Source organism: Lemur catta, chromosome 21, assembly GCF_020740605.2.
Source record: "Lemur catta isolate mLemCat1 chromosome 21, mLemCat1.pri, whole genome shotgun sequence".
Taxonomy (NCBI): domain Eukaryota; kingdom Metazoa; phylum Chordata; class Mammalia; order Primates; family Lemuridae; genus Lemur; species Lemur catta.
The window spans coordinates 24,286,040-24,305,125 of record NC_059148.1 but is presented as its reverse complement, the minus strand read 5'-3'; the positions used below and the strand labels follow the sequence as shown (position 1 = coordinate 24,305,125).

The following is a 19,086-nucleotide window of genomic DNA, read 5'->3' as shown; positions in this document are numbered from 1 at the left end:
CCTCATCTGTCAAATGGGACGAGGTGTTGCATGGGTCCTGGGCAGCACACGGGGAGGCAGCGAGGGTCGATCTCCTCCCCTCTCCGCCTCCGCCTTCACCCTGAGAGCGGGGAGCGGGCCCTTTAACCCGGGAGGCGGGGCCGAGGCCACAGGAAGCTGCGAGGCTGGAAGCTGCACCCACCGGTGTCCAGGCGGGCGCTGGTCTGGGGACTGTCGGCAGGGAGGTAAGGGGTCTGGCTTGTGTGAATGTGCAAGTGCACCAGTCTGCCGGGGGCGAAGTCCAGGCTGAGCGGGTGGAAGTGAGGGAGCAGAGACTGCTCTGAGCCCTCCTGGGAGCACCGATTCAGCTTGGGCTGCCCTGCAGAAGAAGGCTGGGGACCCTGAGGGGCAGGAGCAGGTCCTGCCGGCCAGAGGGGTGGGGCTGGGCATTCTGCCAGCCAGGGGCTTGGCCCTGGCACCGAGGATTCGGCTGCAAAGTGCCACCCAGTTGACCTCTGGGGAAAGGCATTGGGGACAAGGGGGGTGGCCACGGTAGGTGGTCCTTACCCCAACTCAGATGCAACAGGTGAGACCCAGTGAAGAAAGCTGACTTGGCCCAGGTTGGGCACTGCTGGGCCTGGAGCCTAAGCCCTGTGCACTGTTCCCTGGCAGGGCAGTCCCGGGTCCCCGTCTCAGCCTCGGGGGCTGCCATACTGGGCAAGAGCTACGTGTCCCTGGGCCAGGACTTCAGCTTCGCCCCAGACCTCAGTCTGGGAGGCCCCTGCACCTGCTGGGTCTGGGCTTGATAAGGCTGCTGGCAACCGGGGGCTTGTTCATTTAACTGATGCCTGCTGTCCTCTTGTGGGTGGTCAATATAAGTAACCAAGAGGGCTGGGGAAGCCTGAGGACTGAGCCAGGAGAATTTGACTCCTAAGAACGAGTGGCAACTAAGTATTAAATGCCCACATATTTCATAATAGTGACAATAATGCTACTGTATTGGAGAAAGGATAGCATAATGGTTAAAAGCACAGATACTCGGGCTCACTGCCTCGGTTTGAATTCTGCCTGGGCTGTTTCTAGCTGTGTGACCTTGGGTAGGTTACTTAACCTCTCGGGGTTTCAGTTTCATTGTCTAGAAAATGGAGTTAATAATGGACCTATGTCAGAGCTGTGAGGATTGTAGGAGATAATATATAAGGTCCCTGACACAGTGCCTGACTCATGGTAAGTCCCACACAACTATTAGCTACTATTGTATTATGTTAGGTACACGGTCAGTGCCTTTGCTATTCATATACGGTCTCATAAATACTCACAGTAATCCTGTGTTACAAAAGCTCTTCCAGTTTTTTTGTGTGGTTAGTTTGTTCTCATTTTTCAAGTCTTAGTTTTAGTGGTCACTTCCTCTAAGAGGTCTCTCCTGACCTCCATACCCAAAGTAGATCCTCTCGTTCATCTCCTTAAGCTTCCCTGTATGTGTATTTCTCTCTTAGCAGTATTCACCATTTCTGATTATTTTGTTTGTCTGTGCAGTTATTTGTTGAATACTGATCTCCTCATCAGACTATAAGTCAGCTCTAAGGTAAATGTCTTGTTCACAGTAGCATCCCTAGTTCCTAGGTGGGGGGTCTGCCCCTGTAGGTGCCCTATAAACATGCTAGAGTAAAGGTGAGCATGTCAGGATTACTAGAAGGTCCCACTGAGATAACATCTCCAGAGAACCCAGCCGATGTCTGGCACATAATAGGTATTCAATAAATGGTAGCTGTTAATACTAAGTCACACCATAACCTGTGAATTGGAGACTGTAATTATCCCATTTTACCGGCAGGGACACAGGCACAGAGAGGTTGAGATACTTGCTTGGGTCACGCAGCCAGGAATTCAGAGCTGGTTTCTAACTTTGGTCTCTGATTGACCCCAAGCCCATGCTCTGGGGCTCCAGGGCTGAAGTGAGGCCCAGGATGGGGCACTATGGGTTTGAGGATGAGGGTGACCCATGGGACTCTTTCCCCCAATGCCCAGCCCAAGAGGGACCCTTGATGGGACTGGGTAGAGGTGGCTCAGGCTTTGCCCTGCCTGGGGAGTCCCAGGGCCATCCTGACAAGAGAACAGGGTCAAACCCAGGGCCAGGAGAATGGGCCTCTCCGATCTGGGGACCTCAGCCCTGACTTAAGGGTGGACAAGAAGTTTAGGTTTGTGGGAGGCGAGCTCGAGGCTGCAGCCTTCCTCCTAGTGGCCAACAGCAGAACTGCGGGTTCAGCCCAGCACTTTTTTGGCCCAGAGAATAAAAGGGGGCCTGTATTTGTTTCTTTTTTTCCCTACTGTGTTTGGTCCCTTTCATCTCCTCCTCGTCTCATCCCTAATTCTCTCTTCCATGCACTGCTTGTTGGCTTAAAACCTCCCAATGGCTTCTGATCACAAGTGGAGTTAGAGTAGCCGCCAAAGTCCCCACCATGGGCTAGAACACCCTGCTGGACGTCCCCGCCCACCTCTTGGTCTCAGCTCCCACCCCTCATCCTTTCTGTCTGCACGGGAGGCAGCCCAAGTTCATTTCTCCCTCAAGGTCGTGCTGCCTGCTGTTCGCTACAGGAATGCTCTTCCCCTTGGCTCTCTTGTCATTCACCCTGAAACTCCCCCACTTGAGAACTACAGATCAAAAGAGAGTTAAAAGCCCTCTCAACCAGTCACAATGCCCGGATCTGTCTTGCATGCTGTCAAACTGTTGAAAACTCCCGAACCCCCGACAACCACAAAACCAACCATTTATCACATCTAATGAGATGCCTGGAAATTTTTTAAAAATGTATTTATTTATTTATTGTTAGAAATGGGATCTCACTGTGTTGCCCAGGCTGGTCTCGAACTCCTGGCCTCTAGCAAACCTCCCACATTGACCTCCCAAAGTGCTGGGATTACAGGCGTGAGCCATCTCGCCTGGCCGTGATTGGAAACTTGAAAAATTACTAGGTATTCGGTGATATTAAGAAATTATTATGATTTTAGGTGTGATAATGGTATCATGATTACATTTTTAAAAAACATTAGCATCAATGAAATTTTACAGAAAATAAAATTAGCCCACTTTAAGTATAGAATTCAATGAGTTTGGACAAATGGATACGATCATGAAATCCTGTGGCTACATTTAAAAAAAAAAAAAGAGTTATTTACCTTTAGAGCTACATGCTGAAATATTTACAGATGAGATAATATGGGGAGAAAGTACAATGATAACGAAGTGGGAAGAATAATGACTCAGGAAGGGCACTGATATGGCTGAAGCCGAGTGAGTCTCCATCCTCTTGCTATGTTGACATTTTCTTTAACAAAAGTTTTTAAAAGTTTCTCTGCTGAGAAATATCTTTCCTGACTGTCAGGCCACTAGATTACTATTACTCTGCTAGAGACAGAAATGAGCTCAGGAGTTTTGCAGGGCTTTGCCCTGAACGAATATGTGAACCTGTTAGCGTCTCGAAGGTCAGTAGCAGCTGCTTTCCAGGATGACCCTGCGGTCTCCAGCCTGTGGTTCTCGCCTACTTTGAATGACAAAGCAGGTTTGCATGGAGCCCCGGGACAGGAGCTGACCAAAGAAGTGCCCGCCGGAGAGACAGACACCTGTGGCTAAGAGCAATTAGCCCAAGGGACAGCTCTTGCTAGACTTCTGAAGACGTGTCTCAATCCACAATAACTAGATAAAATATGGAGCCACTACGTCTCTGTTAAACTTTTCTGCTAGAGTGATAGTTTTATCTTATAATTTTTTTTTTTTTTTGAGACAGAGTCCCACTCTGTTACCCGGGCTGGAGTGCCATAGCATCAGCCTAGCTCACAGCAACCTCAAACTCCTGGGCTCAAGTGATCTTCCTGCCTCAGCCTCCTGAGTAGCTGGGACTACAGGCATGTGTCACCATGCCTGGATAATTTTTTCTATTTTTAGTTGTTTGGCTAATTTCTTTCTATTTTTAGTAGAGATGGGGTCTCGCTCTTGGTCAGGCTGGTCTCAAACTCCTGAGCTCAAGCAATCCTCCCGCCTCGGCCTCCCAGAGTGCTAGGATTACAGGTGTGAGCCACTGCGCCCTGGCCACAGTTTTATCTTAGAACTTAGAAGTTTGCCCTAGAAAGATTTTGTAACTGTTTGTTCATGTAGATAGAGTTAATTAAGGGATCTATAGGAGCCTTGTGGGAGACTTTGAACCTAAACCGAACTACCTGTTATTATGTAAATCTGTTACCCCAGGCAACCGAACACTGTACCTATAAATACTGATGTGAAAACTCACTCCTGGCCTTACAATTCATGGGAATATTGTGGGGACCCCCGAATACCTCCACTTTTTCTATTTTCATAAATCTATTCTTTATAAACTGTATTTTTGCCTGTGTATTGTTTATTTGTATTTTCTATTATTTTCTTGTCCTTTGCAACGACCCCTGCCTTAGGGACCCGATTCTTTGCTGGGAATGTAGCTAACTGCCCGCACCTGACTGCACTTGCTAAAATAACGCCCCCCCAAATCACTCCTACTTGAACTTCTATGGTTTGTCTCCCCAGCTGGAATGTGGGCTGTGGCCGAGTGGGAGCCTCTTCTGAGCTGTCCACTCCTAGGTCCCCACACCTGGACCCACCTGGCACATAGTAGGTGCTCAAGAAGTGTTTTTCTGAATGAATCAATGAATGATGAGTGAATGAATTTCCCCCACTCTCTCATTCATTCCTCACCACGTTGTCGGTCACGTTTGACATTCCCAGCACTGTGGGCAGCCACAGTGACAGAATGAAAGGGCCCCCAGTCCAAACGTCTTTGTCCAGATGAGGAAACTGAGGCCCAGAGAGGTGCAGATACTTGGCGGGAGTCTCTCAGCTTGGCAGTCGGACAAGGCCAAGGATACCTAAGCCCAGGAGCCTCTCTGCCTTGCCCTGCCCTGCCCTGGTTAAGGGGACTCTTGACTGGAGATGCCGGGGCTGTGATCTATGTGCCCTCCGGCAGGCTGTCCACGTGGTTGCTGGAATGGAGAACTCTCTGGTGGATCGTGCCAAGGATGAACCCTTCCACACGGCCACACCCCTGCTGGAGAGCTGGCCACTGTCCCAGGTGGCGGGCATGACCGTCTTCCTCAAGTGTGAGAATATGCAGCCGACCGGCTCCTTCAAGATCCGGGGCATTGGGCATTTCTGCCAGGAGGTGAGGAGGTGCGGGCGGGAGGGGAGCAGTGAGGCTGTACAGGAGGGAGGGGTGTTCGGGCAGGAGGGGAGACGTGAACTTGAGCAGGTAAGAGGAGACAGGTGAGGGGAGGGCTGTGGGCAGGATGAGGGCTGAGGAGTGTTGGGAGTGGGATGGGAATGTTCCAACATCAGGTCTCCGTGACACCTGCTCACTTCTCTCCCCAGATGGCCAAGAAGGGATGCAAACACCTGGTGTCCCCCTCAGGTGACCCCACCATTTTCTGTTTCATGGGGGTCCTCAGGGCAGGAGCTGGGGGAGGAGGAGCAGGCTGGAGCAGCAGTAATTGTCCAGGGATTGGCCTCTTCTTAAAGATCCAGCCTCACCAACGTCACAGATAAGATGGCCTCCACATGTGTCCTCTCCTAGCCTTCCTCCCACAATTCAGGACTCATGATGGGAGCAAGTGACAGAAACTCAATTCATACCAGTTTAAGCTGCAGGCTCTAAGAACTGAAAATTCTTGGGATAAGTGGCTTTCAGGAACAGCCGGATCCAGGAGCTCTCCTCTCTTTTGCTTCTTGTCTTGGCTTGTCTTTCCTCTAGATTAGCTTTATTTTCACAGAGGCCTTATGGTGGCAAGGCGGCCACCAGGAATTTCAGGCTTGCAACCTGCCATCAGACCAGCCCCAGTGAAAAGGGAGCTCCCTTCCCGATCGCTCTCAACAGTTCTAGAATTGGTCTTTTTTGGCCCGGCTTGGGTCACACATTCATCCCTGAACCAATCATGGATCAGGGGCTTGAGTCGTCTGACAGGCTCTATTTCAGTCGTTTGTCCACTTCTGGAGCTGGAAGGAGGGGTCAATGGTGGGGCGTATGAATGGAGGGGTGGGGAGTGAATCCCGAAGGGAAGTGGAGGGGGAGGGGAAAGGTGCATCACCAGGCAAACGCACCCCCTCCTCCTGCTTCCACAGGGGGCAACGCGGGCCTCGCTGCTGCTTATGCCGCTCGGAAGCTGGGCATCCCTGCCACCATCGTGCTCCCCGACAGCACCCCCCTGCAGGTGGTGAGGAGGCTGCAGGGGGAGAAGGCTGAGGTTCAGCTGTTTGGGAAGGTGAGGACCCCACGGAAGGGGAAACTGGCTGGGGTGGGCTGTGCCCCCTTCACCCCACCCCACCCCTAAGAGATTCTGTCCCCTTTTTCTTTTGATGAACTATGGCTGGAGCCCAGTTTTCTCGTAGGAGGGCTGAGCTGAGGGGCGGGAGTGAGGTGTGATGTATACCGAGGGCTGGGAACTCCCACCTTGCCCCTGCCCACCCTCAGAAGAGCCCCCTCCGCGTGTGACCCGAGGGAAACGGGAAGCTGGCAATTGGCAGGAGAGCGTCTGTCTTCTTACATCCTCACCAGCACTGGGTATCATCCACTTTGGACGTTTTTTCCATTTGTTAAGACAAAAAGTATAAAGACAACGGCAGCATCACTTATTCTGAGACTGCCCTGATGTGAGTGACGTCCCCTGACGAGGTATCACCGGGTCACTTTGTTACCAAAGAAATGGAGACACACACACAGGATCTTTCTCCCCTTCTGGGAAGAAGGAAAAAAAGGTCTTTCAAATAATGGAAAACAGGTTTTGAGCAGAGGTGGGACTTGGTTGGATTTTTTTTTTTTTAAACTGGGTATTTTTAAATATATAAGGAAAAGCTGGGTGTGGTGGCTCACACCTGTAATCCCAGCACTTTGGGAGGCCGAGGCAGGAGGATCGCTTGAGGCCAGGAGTTCGAGACCAGCCTGAGCAACACAGCAAGTTTGCATCTCTAAAAAAAAAAAACAAAAAACTAGCTGGGCATATTGGCACGTGCCTATAGTCCCAGCTACTTGGGAGGCTGAGGTGGGAGGATCACTTGAGCCCAGGAGTTCGAGGTTGCAGTGAGCTATGATGATGCCACTGCACTCCAGCCTGGGCAACAGAGTGAGACCCTGCCCTGTCTCTTAAAAAAAAAAAAAAAGAAATAGGTATCATACTTAAACATATGCATCAACATATAAAACATAGTAATTAAAGTGTAGATATTTGTGTTTTTTAAGCATGGGTAGGAGTGTGGGCATGAGGCAGGGCGGGGAAGAAAGCCCATAGGCAGAGTATGGATGGCCAGGTCACCTCTGTGGGCAACCGGGTTCAGTTCCCACCACGGGGACCCCCTGGGAGAACACGGCACGGGGCGAGGGGTTGCTCTCCGGGTGCCCGCTCCTTGCCACCTGCGGGCGAAGTTGCAAGGCCAGTGAAGGCCCTGCTGGTGACCTCTGGGCGGGCTGCAGGGACACAGACCTTGGCCGCAGATGCCAAGCCGGTGAGGACAGAAAAGCTGTCCCTGCTGTGGTTGGGGCCGGCCTCGGGTTCCACCTCTCTGGCTGCTCAGGGGCAGCTGGCAGGATGTCAGCTGGCCGGGGCTGGTTTGCACAGATGCCATCTGCGGTGACCGCGTGGCTATCTGGGGCTTGATCTGAGGGGGTTCGTCCTCTACTGGTTGGTTAGTAGTGGACACCATGTGGCTGGCCTTGGGGGTCACCTGCTCCTGGCCTCCCCGGCTGGCCTGGCTTCATTCTCGTACAGTGTGGTGGCAGGAGGGTCCCTTCAGGGTGATGGGAAGCACGTGGCATTTATTTGCACACCTGATGCCTCTGTCCTCGTCTCGGGAGGCCGCTGGGTCTGGTCTCGTCCTCGGGGGTCTCCCCAGCCTGCTGGCCCCCAGGGCCGACACAGAGACCCCAGGCCCCTGCTGCAGCCTCCGTAGGACCCCCGGGTCTTCTGAGGGGCCTCGCTTTCTCCTTAGGTCTGGGACGAGGCCAATCTGAGGGCACAAGAGCTGGCCAAGAGGGACGGCTGGGTGAGCGTCTCCCCATTCGACCACCCCCTGTTATGGTAAGGCTGGTGTCCCCTCCCAGGGAGTGCAGAGCGGGGGGGTCCTCCCATCGGACAGAAGGGAAACTGAGGCCCAGCGGGAGAAGAGGCTTCAAAGCCAGACCGGCACAGGTTCAGACCCTGCTTCTGCCACTTGTGAGCTGCGGGACTTTGTGCAGAGCACCCTGCCGCCCCTGCCTTAGTTTCTACACGTGCGAGATGAAGATGATAGACGAAGTCCCTTTTATTGAGCATGTACTTCGGGGCCAGGCGAAAGGCTCTCCCTGCACTGTTCTGATTGCCCTCCCCGCAGCCCTAGAGGCGAGTGTTGTGATACCCGTTCTGTGGGTGAGGACACTGAGGCACAGAGGGCTCGAGCCACTTGCCCAAGGTCGCACGCCTCAGTAAGTGGCAGAGACACAGGGTCCCGGTCCCCAAACTTGCGTGGGGCTGGTTCCAAGTGATACACTGGTCCCCTCTGAGCCACACTTTACATATATGTGGGGGGCAGGGCCCCCCCATGCTCTCCCCCACCCCCCAGGAGCCTTTGGGCAGGGGGCCTCTCACTCTTCTTCCTCCCGCCCCCTCCCCAGGGAAGGCCACGCCAGCCTGGTGCGGGAGCTGAAGGCAGAGCTGGGGACCCCGCCGGGCGCCGTGGTGCTGTCAGTGGGGGGCGGGGGGCTCCTGGCCGGGGTGGTGGCCGGCCTGTTGGAGGTGGGCTGGCAGCACGTGCCCATCATCGCCATGGAGACCCAGGGGGCACACAGTTTCAACGCAGCCGTCAAGGCGGGCAAGCTGGTGACATTGCCGGACATTACCAGGTGGGCGCGGGCTGGGGACATTTGTGAGGGGCTGGAGGGTGGCAGTGTCGCTGCCTTAGGGCCTCCCAGTCCCGGCCAGCGGGGGCAGGGGTACCCAAAAGGCTCTGCTTGGCCCTGGGACTCCAACGGCAGTAACGACGACCCAGGTTAGACGGCAACGCTGAAAAGTGGGGAAGAGGGGATTCATCCAAACCTCATCAGTTAATGAGACGAGGCTTCATTGCTATGTCGGAATAAGAGCAATTGAAGTGCGTGGCAGACAAGTCAGAAAATGTAGACGGGCAATGAGCAACAGAAAACAAATTGTCCCCTTCATCCCACCACCCAGGATGAACACTGTTCAGACTGAGCTGCACTTTTCCGTCATTTTTTTTTTTTAGACTGGTTATTGCTCTGTCACCCTGGGTAGAGTGCAGTGGCATCATCGCTCCCCGCAGCCTCAAACTGCTGGGCTCAAGTGACCCTCCTGTCTCAGCCTCCCGAGTAGCTGGGACTACAGGCACGTGCCACCACGCCCGGCCACTTTTTCTATTTTTTGTAAAGACGTGGTCTCGCTCTTGCTCAGGCTGGTCTCGAACTCCTGAGCTCAGGCGATCCTCCCGCCTCGGCCTCCCAGAGTGCTGGGATTACAGGCGTGAGCCACCGCACCGGGCTAGGACAGCCTTTTAAGTCAGCTTTCTTAAGCACCTACTGTGTGCAAGTTTCTAGAGGGCCAAATTAGAAAAACAAAACTCAGTCCTGGCCTGGACACGTGAGTCTCCTTCCTGTCTTTCTGGTACAATCTCCCCTCTTTCCTGGCCGACACCACCCCCCCCCCCGACCCTGCCAATGTTGCTGTGCTGCTTTTGCCTGGGAATCCTCTGAGCCATCTAAACCTCGGAGTCTTAGCTCATTCTGTCCTTGCTGCCTGGAATGCCAGCCCCGCTCGCCCTGAGGCAAACCTCTGAGGCCTCGCTGGGCAGTGGCATCTCATCTGGGAGACCGCCAGGGCACCCTGTGTGTGTCTGCGTCACTCTTCAGCCACAAAAGAGAGTCCGGGTGTCCCGTTGTGCTTTCTGGCTGGGGCAGAGGAGCTAGAGGGTGGGGGCTGGCTTGTTCAGCTCCAAGCCCATGGAACCCATCGCAGGAGCCTGGCACAGCAAAAGCTCTTGATGAAGTTCATGGACATGCCATTTCTGTGAATGACCCCACCATCACCCAGTGCTTGGGGGGGACACCTGGGGGTCACCTGGGCTCCCCCCTGCCCCCATCGAGTTCTGTCCCTCCTACCTCTAGAATCCAGCTTCCTCCCGGCCCCTCTCCCCACCCCCAAGCATCATCATCCCCCATTGTGGGTGTAAAGCCCCCCCCCCATGCCACCCTTATGACCCCCCCTTTTTTGGATAACATCTTCATTGAGATAGAGTTCATACACTGTGTGATTTACCCATTTAAAGTGTACATCCTGGACGTGTCCCACGGATGGAGTCACGCAATGTGTGACCCGGCCTCTTTCACTCGGCGTCCTGTTTGCGAGGTCCATCCGTGGTGCGGCGGGGGTCAGGGCTTCCTTCCACTGTGCGGGGGGACCACGTTTGGTTTGTCCACCCATTGGTCGGTGAACGTTTAGATCCTGCAGGAGGGAGGGGCGGCCTGGGGCTGGGGAGGAGACCTGAGTCGCCAGCTCTTCCCTGAGCCCCCACGCTCCCCTCCTGCAGCGTGGCCAAGCGCCTGGGTGCCAAGACGGTGACCGCGCGGGCCCTGGAATGCACACGGGAGTGCCACATCCTCTCCGAAGTGGTGGAGGACGCTGAGGCTGTGAGTGCTGTGCAGCGGTTCCTGGGTGAGTGAGCACTGTCCCCCTCCTGGGCTCAGGGACCCACGGAGTCCCTAGAGCCCCTACTGAGAGCGTGTTCTCTCTTGTCCGCATCCTCAGCACCTAGCGTGGTGATGCACACTAGGTGCATGCCGAGTAGGTGGAAGGGGATGCGGGTGAGGAAGGAGCGTGCCCTGCTGTCTCCAGCCCCAGACTTTTGTCCATGCTGCTCTCCTCGCTGGCTGCCCAGCCCTGGCCCTGTGCTCTGTGGGTTTCATGCCACTACACAACCATCACAGCACCTCCTCCAGGAAGCCTCCCCTGATCACCTGCCCTCACCCTACCTGGGCTGGGGCCTTCCTATGCACCAGCCCCCTCTGTTCATACCAGCCTGGTTCTTATCCATCCGTAGCACTAGATTGTGAGCTCGGTGAGGGTGGGGGCTGGTGTGTCTTCTTCACAGTTGTGTCCCAGGGCCTTTCTGGCACAGGGCTTGGCAGGGTGTGGGCACTCAACAAATATTTGTTGACTGAATGGATGGATGTATGAGTGAGCAGAAAGGTGGATAATGAATAGAGGGATAGCGGATGGATGGACGGATGGATTGATGAATGACATAGAAATGGATGGATGGGTGGATGGACGGATGGACACATTGATTAATGGACATGTTGATGGATGGACAGACAGACAAATGATGGATAAGGGATGGATGGATGGCTTATGGGTGGATGGATGGATGGATGGATATGTTGATTGATGGCCACACTGGGGGGTGGACAGACAGACAGCCTAATGATGGATAGAGGAATGGATGGATGGATGGACAGATAAAGGGTGGATGGGTGGAAGGATGGATGGTCAGGCTGATGGATGGGGAGAGAGCCAGGCCAATGATGGATTGCGAGAGGAAGAGGTGAATGGCTGGCTGGCTGTGTGGACCTACAGTGCCCAGGGCCTGCTGAGCACTGATGGGTTTTTTCCTCCCTTTCTACCCTGTCCCCGTCCCCTTGATCTGGGCAGATGACGAACGTATGCTGGTCGAGCCTGCTTGCGGGGCGGCCTTGGCAGCCGTCTACTCAGGCCTCCTGGGGAGGCTCCAGGCTGAGGGCCGCCTGCAGCCCGGCCTGACGTCAGTTGTGGTCATCGTGTGCGGAGGCAGCGGCATTGACAGCCAGGAGCTGCAGGCTCTGAAGACCCAGCTGGGCCTTAACTGAGGGGTCTCGGCCCGGGAGGGCCCGCCAGGCCCCAGAGACCCTGAAGAGGCCCATGGAGACCCCTGTGGCTGGTGGAGGGGTCTGTGCCAGTGCGTGGCTGTGGCAGGTGCTCTGTGCCTCTGTGCTGCCTGCTTCCTGCAGGAAGCCCTCCTGAATCACTCCAATAAACCCGTTCTGAGTTGAGTTTGTAACCCTGCGGGTCTTGTCTTCCACCTCCATGAGCTCATCTGAGGCACAGAACTATCCCGGGGCCGGTTACGTGACAGAGTGACTCTAAGTCACACAACTTGGGCAACAAAGCCAAGGCTTGGAAACTCAAGCCTCTAAAGGAGTCCAGCCATACTGAGTGTCGAAAAGGGCGGCTTTTACCTGGAGGAGAAGGTCAGGTTGACCAGGTCAGGATGGAGAGGGGGAGTTTCTGTCACTGCTCAGGCCTGGGCAGGAGAGGACAATGTATGAACCAGAAACTCTTCTAAGAACTTTCTACTCATTGCCTTCTTTAATTTCTTTTTTTTAGAGACAGTGTCTCACTCTGTCACCCATGCGAGAGTGCAGTGGTGTCACCATAGCTCAGTGCAGCCTGGACCTCCCAGGCTCAAGCGATTTTCCCCTGTCAGCCTCCTAAGTAGCTGGGACTAAAGGCACATACGCCACCATACCTGGATTTTTTTTTTTTTTTTTTTTTTTTGGAGAAAGTCTCCCTCTGTTGTCCGGGCTAGAGTTCTGTGGTGTCAGACTAGCTCACAGCAACCTCAAACTCCTGGGCTCAAGCGATCCTCCTGCCTCAGCCTCCCAAGTAGCTGGGACTACAGGCACGTGCCACCATGCCCAGCTAATTTTTTGTTTTTATTTTTAGTTGCCTGGTTATTTTTTACATTTTTTTGTAGAGATGGGATCTTGCTATGTTGCCCAGGCTGGTCTCAAACTCCTGGTCTCAAGTGATCCTCCTACCTCGGCCTCCGAAAGGGTGGGATTACAGGCCGGCCTTGTCTTCTTTAATTTTTACAAAGAAAATAAGAAGTAGAAATCCTTATTATCATCCCTGTTTTACAGATGGGGAAATGGAGGGCAGGAAGGTTACATAACTCACCTGAGGTCACAGAGCTAGGATGTGGCCCATCCGGGTTCAGACTCTGTGATTTCAGCATCACTCTATATTGGATATGAACTCTCCCTGGGGAGGTAGGTCATGGCGGGGTATTGGGGAGGGGCTTAGGACCCCCCAGGTTGGTCTGGACGCACCTGTGGCTGGCAGGGAGCGGCAGGTACGCGGCCGGGGATTGGGCACCTGGCCGGGGGAAGCCTCTCTCAGGAAATGGGATGGGAAACTAGAGTCCTTCAGCGCCACAAGGGGGCAGCAAAGCGTCTCCTATGGGGAAGGCGGCTCGGGGCAGGAGACGCTGCCCTTGTGGGTCCTGTGACTCTGCCCCGTGGGGCCCTCGCCCAGCGGGGTGGGGGGTGCTGAGCTCCACCTGGCCTTGGCATGGAGGAGCCTTTTCCAAACCCTCCCAGCACTGCCAGCAGACAAAGCTCCGAGAGTGCAGGGTCCACCCGGCACCCCTCTGAGGCCCCCCCTCCCACTTTGCTGTGTGATCTCGGGCAAGTTCCCTCCCCTCTCTGGGCCTTGGGCTGCACCTCACTGCCGTAGGAGGCCCACGTGCCCCTTCCCACCTCCGCCCCTTTGCCCTCCGCCAGGCGCCCCCTCCTTTTCTCAAGAGCAGGATCGCAGAGTGGCAGTGACCTCCCTCTGCCACCCCGCTGCCTGCCTCGGTCTCATTCCGTGTCTCTTTAGCCCCAGACATAGCCCTCGATTGCCAGGGACCCCCCCTCCCCCTCCAGCAACCCCCAGGAGCCAGCCCTGTTTTCCTGGAGTCACACTTGGCGAATTCCCCAGAATAGAGGAGACATTAAGAGCCCCAGAGCGGGACCCAGCCAGACCTGAGCCTGAGCGCTGCTCCTGGTGACCAACCTGGTGACCTTGAGCAAAGGACGCTTCCTTTCAGTGCTGTTTGTTAGGTTGTTTGGGGGTTGTTATTATGGACCCCACCTGTGTAGCTTTCAACAAGTGTTTGTTCTTACTGCCTCCTGAACATCCCTCCACCAACAGTGAGGGCTGGGGAGGCACTAGAATTTTTTGTTTGTTTGTTTTTTGAGACAGGGTCTTGCTGTGTTGCCCAGGCTGGAATGCAGAAGCATCGTCATGGCTCACTGCAGCCTTGAACTCCTGGGCTCAAGTGATCCTCCCACCTCAGCCTCCCAAGTAGCTAGGACTAGAGGTGTGCGCCACCATGCCCGGCTAATTTTTTTTTAGTTTTTGTAGAGCGGGGATCTCACTATGTTGCCCAGGCTGGTCTCAAACTTTTGACCTCAAGCAATCCTCCTGCCTCGGCCTCCCAAAGTGCTGAGATTACAGGCAGGAGCCGCTGCACCTGGGCGGAACTAGAATTTGTTCCTGTACTGAGCACCTGTGGTGCGCTGTGGGCTTTGGCAATCATTTCATTTCATCCCATGATAACCAACATGGTAGATACTATGATCTCCATTTTGCAAATGAGGAAACTGAGGCACAGAGTAGTTGAGCCACTTAGTCCAGGTCACACAGCTGTACAGGAACCCCAATATGTACAAATCTGAGGCTCATGCATCTCCCCCCTACTGCTCTCACCCCTTCTCTCCTTTGCTCAAGCTGTGTTCCTGCCTGCTGTGCCCACCACTGTGCTGCTGAATCCTACACGTTCCTCAAAGCCCAATGTGAGAACTGCCTCCTCCCAGAAGCCTCCCTGGACTGCTTCAGGCAGCGACAATGTTCCCCTACCCCGTGCTCCTGTGGTGCGTGACAGAGCCCACCTCGGTTCCAGGTGCTCTGTCTCCCAGCCTGGCCTCTGCCCACAGGGCCTCGCTGTCACCTGCCGTCTGGGAGACACATCAGCTGCTGTTTGCTCGTCTCCCAGTCTCAGCGAGCTGGAGATAAGAAGCGGAGGGGGCTGTTGACCCTGTCCAGATAAAACGTGGCAATTCGCTGAGTTCAGCCCTTCCTGGCTGGCACCCCAGGAATGCTGAGAGCAGGCAGGAGGTGCAGGGAGACAGCCGGAGGACGGTGAGCGACTAGCCTGGCCCCAGGGCTGTTGTGACTGGATGTGGCAGGGACGGCCCCACGGACAGAGGTTCCTACGATCCTGCCTCTGCCTTCTTGGGCCTCTCAGCTGGGGAAATGGGGACCCTCTGAGGAGGGTCCCGGGAGCAGGGGCCTCTCTGTGTTTGTCCAGGGTGCATAGAAAACACTGCAAACGGGCCACCAGGTGTGTGTGCCTGCCTGGGATGTGCCCAGCCTCTTAGCCTGGCTGTGGCCCTCTCCTGGGGCTTGCGGCCCCTTGGTTCCCTGTGGCTTCTTGCAGCTGAGGCTCCTTCTGTCCCCTCACTGCTCTGACCCTAACACCTCCAGGGCCCTCACCTCCGTATGGGCCTTATTTCTAGCTTTAAAATCAGGGGACAGGGAGGTTTGGAATCAGCCTTTCACTGGCCAAGGAGGTGCTGTCACCCCAGAGTTGGCCCTAGGCCGGGCATGGAGGGGGATCCAGGCTCAGGCCACTGGCAAGAGCCCAGTCCAGGGCAGAGCAAGCACCCCAGCGCCCACAGACAATGTAGGGGGAGTGATGGCGGGGGCTGACTTTGTGTCCCCGTCCCTTTGGGCTGCTATAACAAAACCCCGTAAACGGAGCCGCTTACAAACAACAGAAATCTATTGCTCACAGTTCTGGAGGCTGGGGAGTCCAAGGCCAAGGTGCCAGCAGATTCTGTGTCTTGTGGGGATCCACTTCCTCATAAATAGCCATCTTTTCACTTGGACCTCACGTGGCGGAAGGGTCTCTTTTTACAAGGGTACCAACCCCTTCTGGAAGGCTCTCTCCCCGTAACCTAATCACCTCCCCAAAGCTCCACCCCCTACTACCATCACCTTGGGGGTTAGGATTTCGACATATGAATTTTGGGGAGTACAAATATTTAGACCACAGCACTTTGTATCCCTAGTTGGCTGGGTGTGTGTTGTGTGTACACCTGTGCACTTGTGTGCTTTTAGGCATGTGTCCAGATGAGTGCACAAGTGCTTGTGCATTTATGAGGGAATACTTGCAATAATTGGGAGCTATTTGATTTTCCCCTTAGTGTGTAACGCTTGTTGCATTTGGGACTTACAACATCAGACTTAGATATCTTAGGCTGGGGAACAGGCATTGAAGAGGGAAGCAAGCTGGAGAACTCATGCTCTGTCCAAGCCAGTAGCCACTGCTCAGCTCCAGCCAGTGGCAGGCCCAACACAACAGATCCCCCAATTTCATAGTGTTCCCTCAAATTCAAAGCCATGGGGGAAAGGCGGCGTGCTCTGTGGGCCCACATATTCATATAAAGTCTCTGACAGGTCCTGCAGGAAAATCACTTCCTGAATCCAGAGGAGGAGCATGTGATTCCAACCTGAGCCAATGTGAGCATTGCATTCCCCGCCCCCCACCCCCGGGCCGCGGTGATTGGTTCAGGGATGGGCCCGGAGCGAAGCTGTCCAATGAGAGTGGCTCTCAGGACTTTAGCTGGGAAAGGGGAGGCACCCATGGGCTGTTCATTTCTGTAAGCCGCTAAATTCCCCTTTAGGTGTAAACCTGGGCTTCCTGTCATTTGAGAGTGGAAGGAGCCCCACTGATGGTGTACACGCTTAATACATGTCTCCTGAATCGAATTGATTTGCGTTGCGCCGCTTGGATTGGAGTCTTATCTCGGGTTGGCCCTCGGCAAAATGAGGGCAATCCTCTCTTTGGGTCCACTTTTTATTTTTGCTCCCAGGACCCTGGGAGTTCACGCTGCCTGCCCTTACACGAGAGGCAAAGGAAAACTCGATGTGATACTGCTGACAAGTTGGGTGGCAGCATTTTACGAAGATCGGAGGATGTTTTAAATCATATTGGGTGGAAGTCTGTTTTGGAAGTGACCAGTGTAAATAGTGGTGAGGGCTGGGGGAATGCAGAGAAACCGCCAACATTTAAACTTAAGCCCTTCAGGAAGACAGTTTCCTAATTTTCCATCCACCTTAGGGGCTTAGAAAATTACCTTGGCTCTGAGCTTCCAGCCCAAGCTTCCCGGAGGCTTGGCAGGGCCGTTTGCCGGTGGTGAAGGCCACAGCAAAGTCCAGAGAGGGGCAGCTGCTCATCCAGGACAGCCGGTGTGGGGGCCCAGGGACCTCTCCACTGGCCCGGTAGGGTGCTGTTTGCATGAGGATATAGAGCCCATTTATTGGGGACCTCAATATCCAGCTCCTCCAGGGCTTTCTGGGTCAGACCAGGCAGCCAGCGTCTCACGCAGGGCGATTTGGGGAATCCGCCCCAGACCTGCACACCTGGTTCCATGACTGTGTTCCTGGTTCATTTCACAGTGAGTAAATGAATGAGTATATCAGTTAGGATTAGAGTCAGTGTTCTAATTCAGGAAACAACAAAATAAATGGCTTAAACAAAATAGAAGTTGTTTTTTTTTTTGTCTCTTTTACTGAAAAGTTTGGAGTTAGGCAATCCAGGGCTGGTGTTCTGTCCCAGTGGTGTCAGAGACCCGGGATCCTTTGCTTGGCTGTGAATGGCTTCTGCTCCCATGGTCACCTCATGGTCCCAAATGGATGTTGGAGAGAGAGCCATCGTGTCTTTATTCCAGGCAGCAGGAAGGAAGAAGGGATGAAGAAAGGCACATATCTTTTCTTTAGGGACACTTTCTATAACTGACACATGCTACTTCTGCTCATAGCTCATTGGCCAGAACTCATAGCTAGCTGCAAGGGAGGCTGGGAAATGTAGTCTTTGTAAAAGGCAGCCATGTGCCCAGCTAAAATCAGAGGTTCTGTTACAGAGAAAGAAGGATAGAATGGTTATTGAGGGTGACAAGAAGGCTTTGCCATACAGAGTAAATGTGGAAGGGTCTAGGTTAAGCTGCTATAACAAAAAGATCAAAACTACAGTGTTATTTCAGGGCAAGTAGGCAGCTCTGCTCTACCAGGTCATATAGGAACCCAAGTTCCTTCTATTTGATTGCTTCCCCATCCCTTAAAATATTGTCCTCATCCACACGGTCAAAACTGGCTCATAATCACCAAAGCTGCAGTAAGGTGAAAGCGAAAGTAAAGGGTGAGACATTTCCTTTTAAGGGCATCACCTGGATGTGTCACACTTCCCTTCTGCTCACAGCCCATTGGCCGGGACTTCATCACATGGCACACCTAGCTGCAAGGGTGTATGGGAAATGTAGTCTCCAGCTGGGCAGACAGCCAGCCAAACCCCAGGGTTCAATTTCTGCAGAGAAGACTTGGGACTGGAGGGTACTTAGCAGTCTCTACCACAACGAAGAATGAGGGAGTGGATGAGTGGGTGGCGGTGGGTGACGGGGTGGGAAGGACTTCAGCTGGGCTGAAGTCTGTCTGCTGTGGGGTAAGGTGTCCAGGGGCCCAGCCCCAGGCTGATGTCTGTTTGACTGGGGGACCCTGGGAGGGCTCTTGAGGCTTAGATGGAGTCATGCCATTTGCACAGAGAGGCAACAAGTTTGGAGAAACATCGAGAAGGTGGAATCAACATGACAAAGTGATTGATTGGGTAGGAGGAGGTGGTGGGGGTGGCTACTGGGTTTCTGGCTTGGGTGACCGTCTGTGCAGATGTCTGAGACAGGGACCAAAAGGAGGGAGTATTTGGGAGAGGGATATGAAGAGCCCAGAGATCCGCACAGTCATTCATGTAGCAAATACTTACAAAGCACCTACTCTGTGCCAGTCACTCTTCTAGGTGCGGGGACACAGCAAAGGCCTCGTGGAGCTTATATTCTAACAGAGACAGACAGACAGTGGCAAAACCCCGCTCCCCCCCACCCCCCGGCAAGTACAATATGTCAGACGCTGAAAGGTGCTTTGAGGGAAGATGAGGCAGGATGATGGGGAGAGGGTGACAGGGAAGAAGTTTAGGCTATTTTATTATCCTGGAGGATTTTTAAGCAACCCTGAGCATCATCCTGTGTTACTCACATAGTTTGTCAGTGTGGACCTCTGACGGATACAAAAAAACATTTTTTTTAATGTAAGCACAATACCATTTTCACACCCATTGCGATGAGCAAATAATTCCTTAATATTGTCTAACGCCCAGGCTGTGTTCAATTTTTCCCAGATGGTCTCAAAAATGTCCTG

General features: G+C 53.9%; 1 protein-coding gene across 1 annotated transcript; it reads left to right on the top strand.

Annotated features, from left to right (window-relative positions):
• SDSL (serine dehydratase like) lies at positions 1-12,073 on the top strand. The gene is made up of 8 exons (XM_045534755.1): positions 1-224; positions 4,974-5,168; positions 5,375-5,414; positions 6,122-6,261; positions 7,982-8,070; positions 8,643-8,870; positions 10,568-10,692; positions 11,689-12,073. The coding sequence occupies exons 2-8, from the start codon at positions 4,995-4,997 to the stop codon at positions 11,880-11,882; spliced, it is 990 nt and encodes a 329-aa protein (XP_045390711.1). The 5' UTR covers positions 1-224; positions 4,974-4,994; the 3' UTR covers positions 11,883-12,073.
• The last annotated feature ends 7,013 nt before the right edge of the window (positions 12,074-19,086 follow it).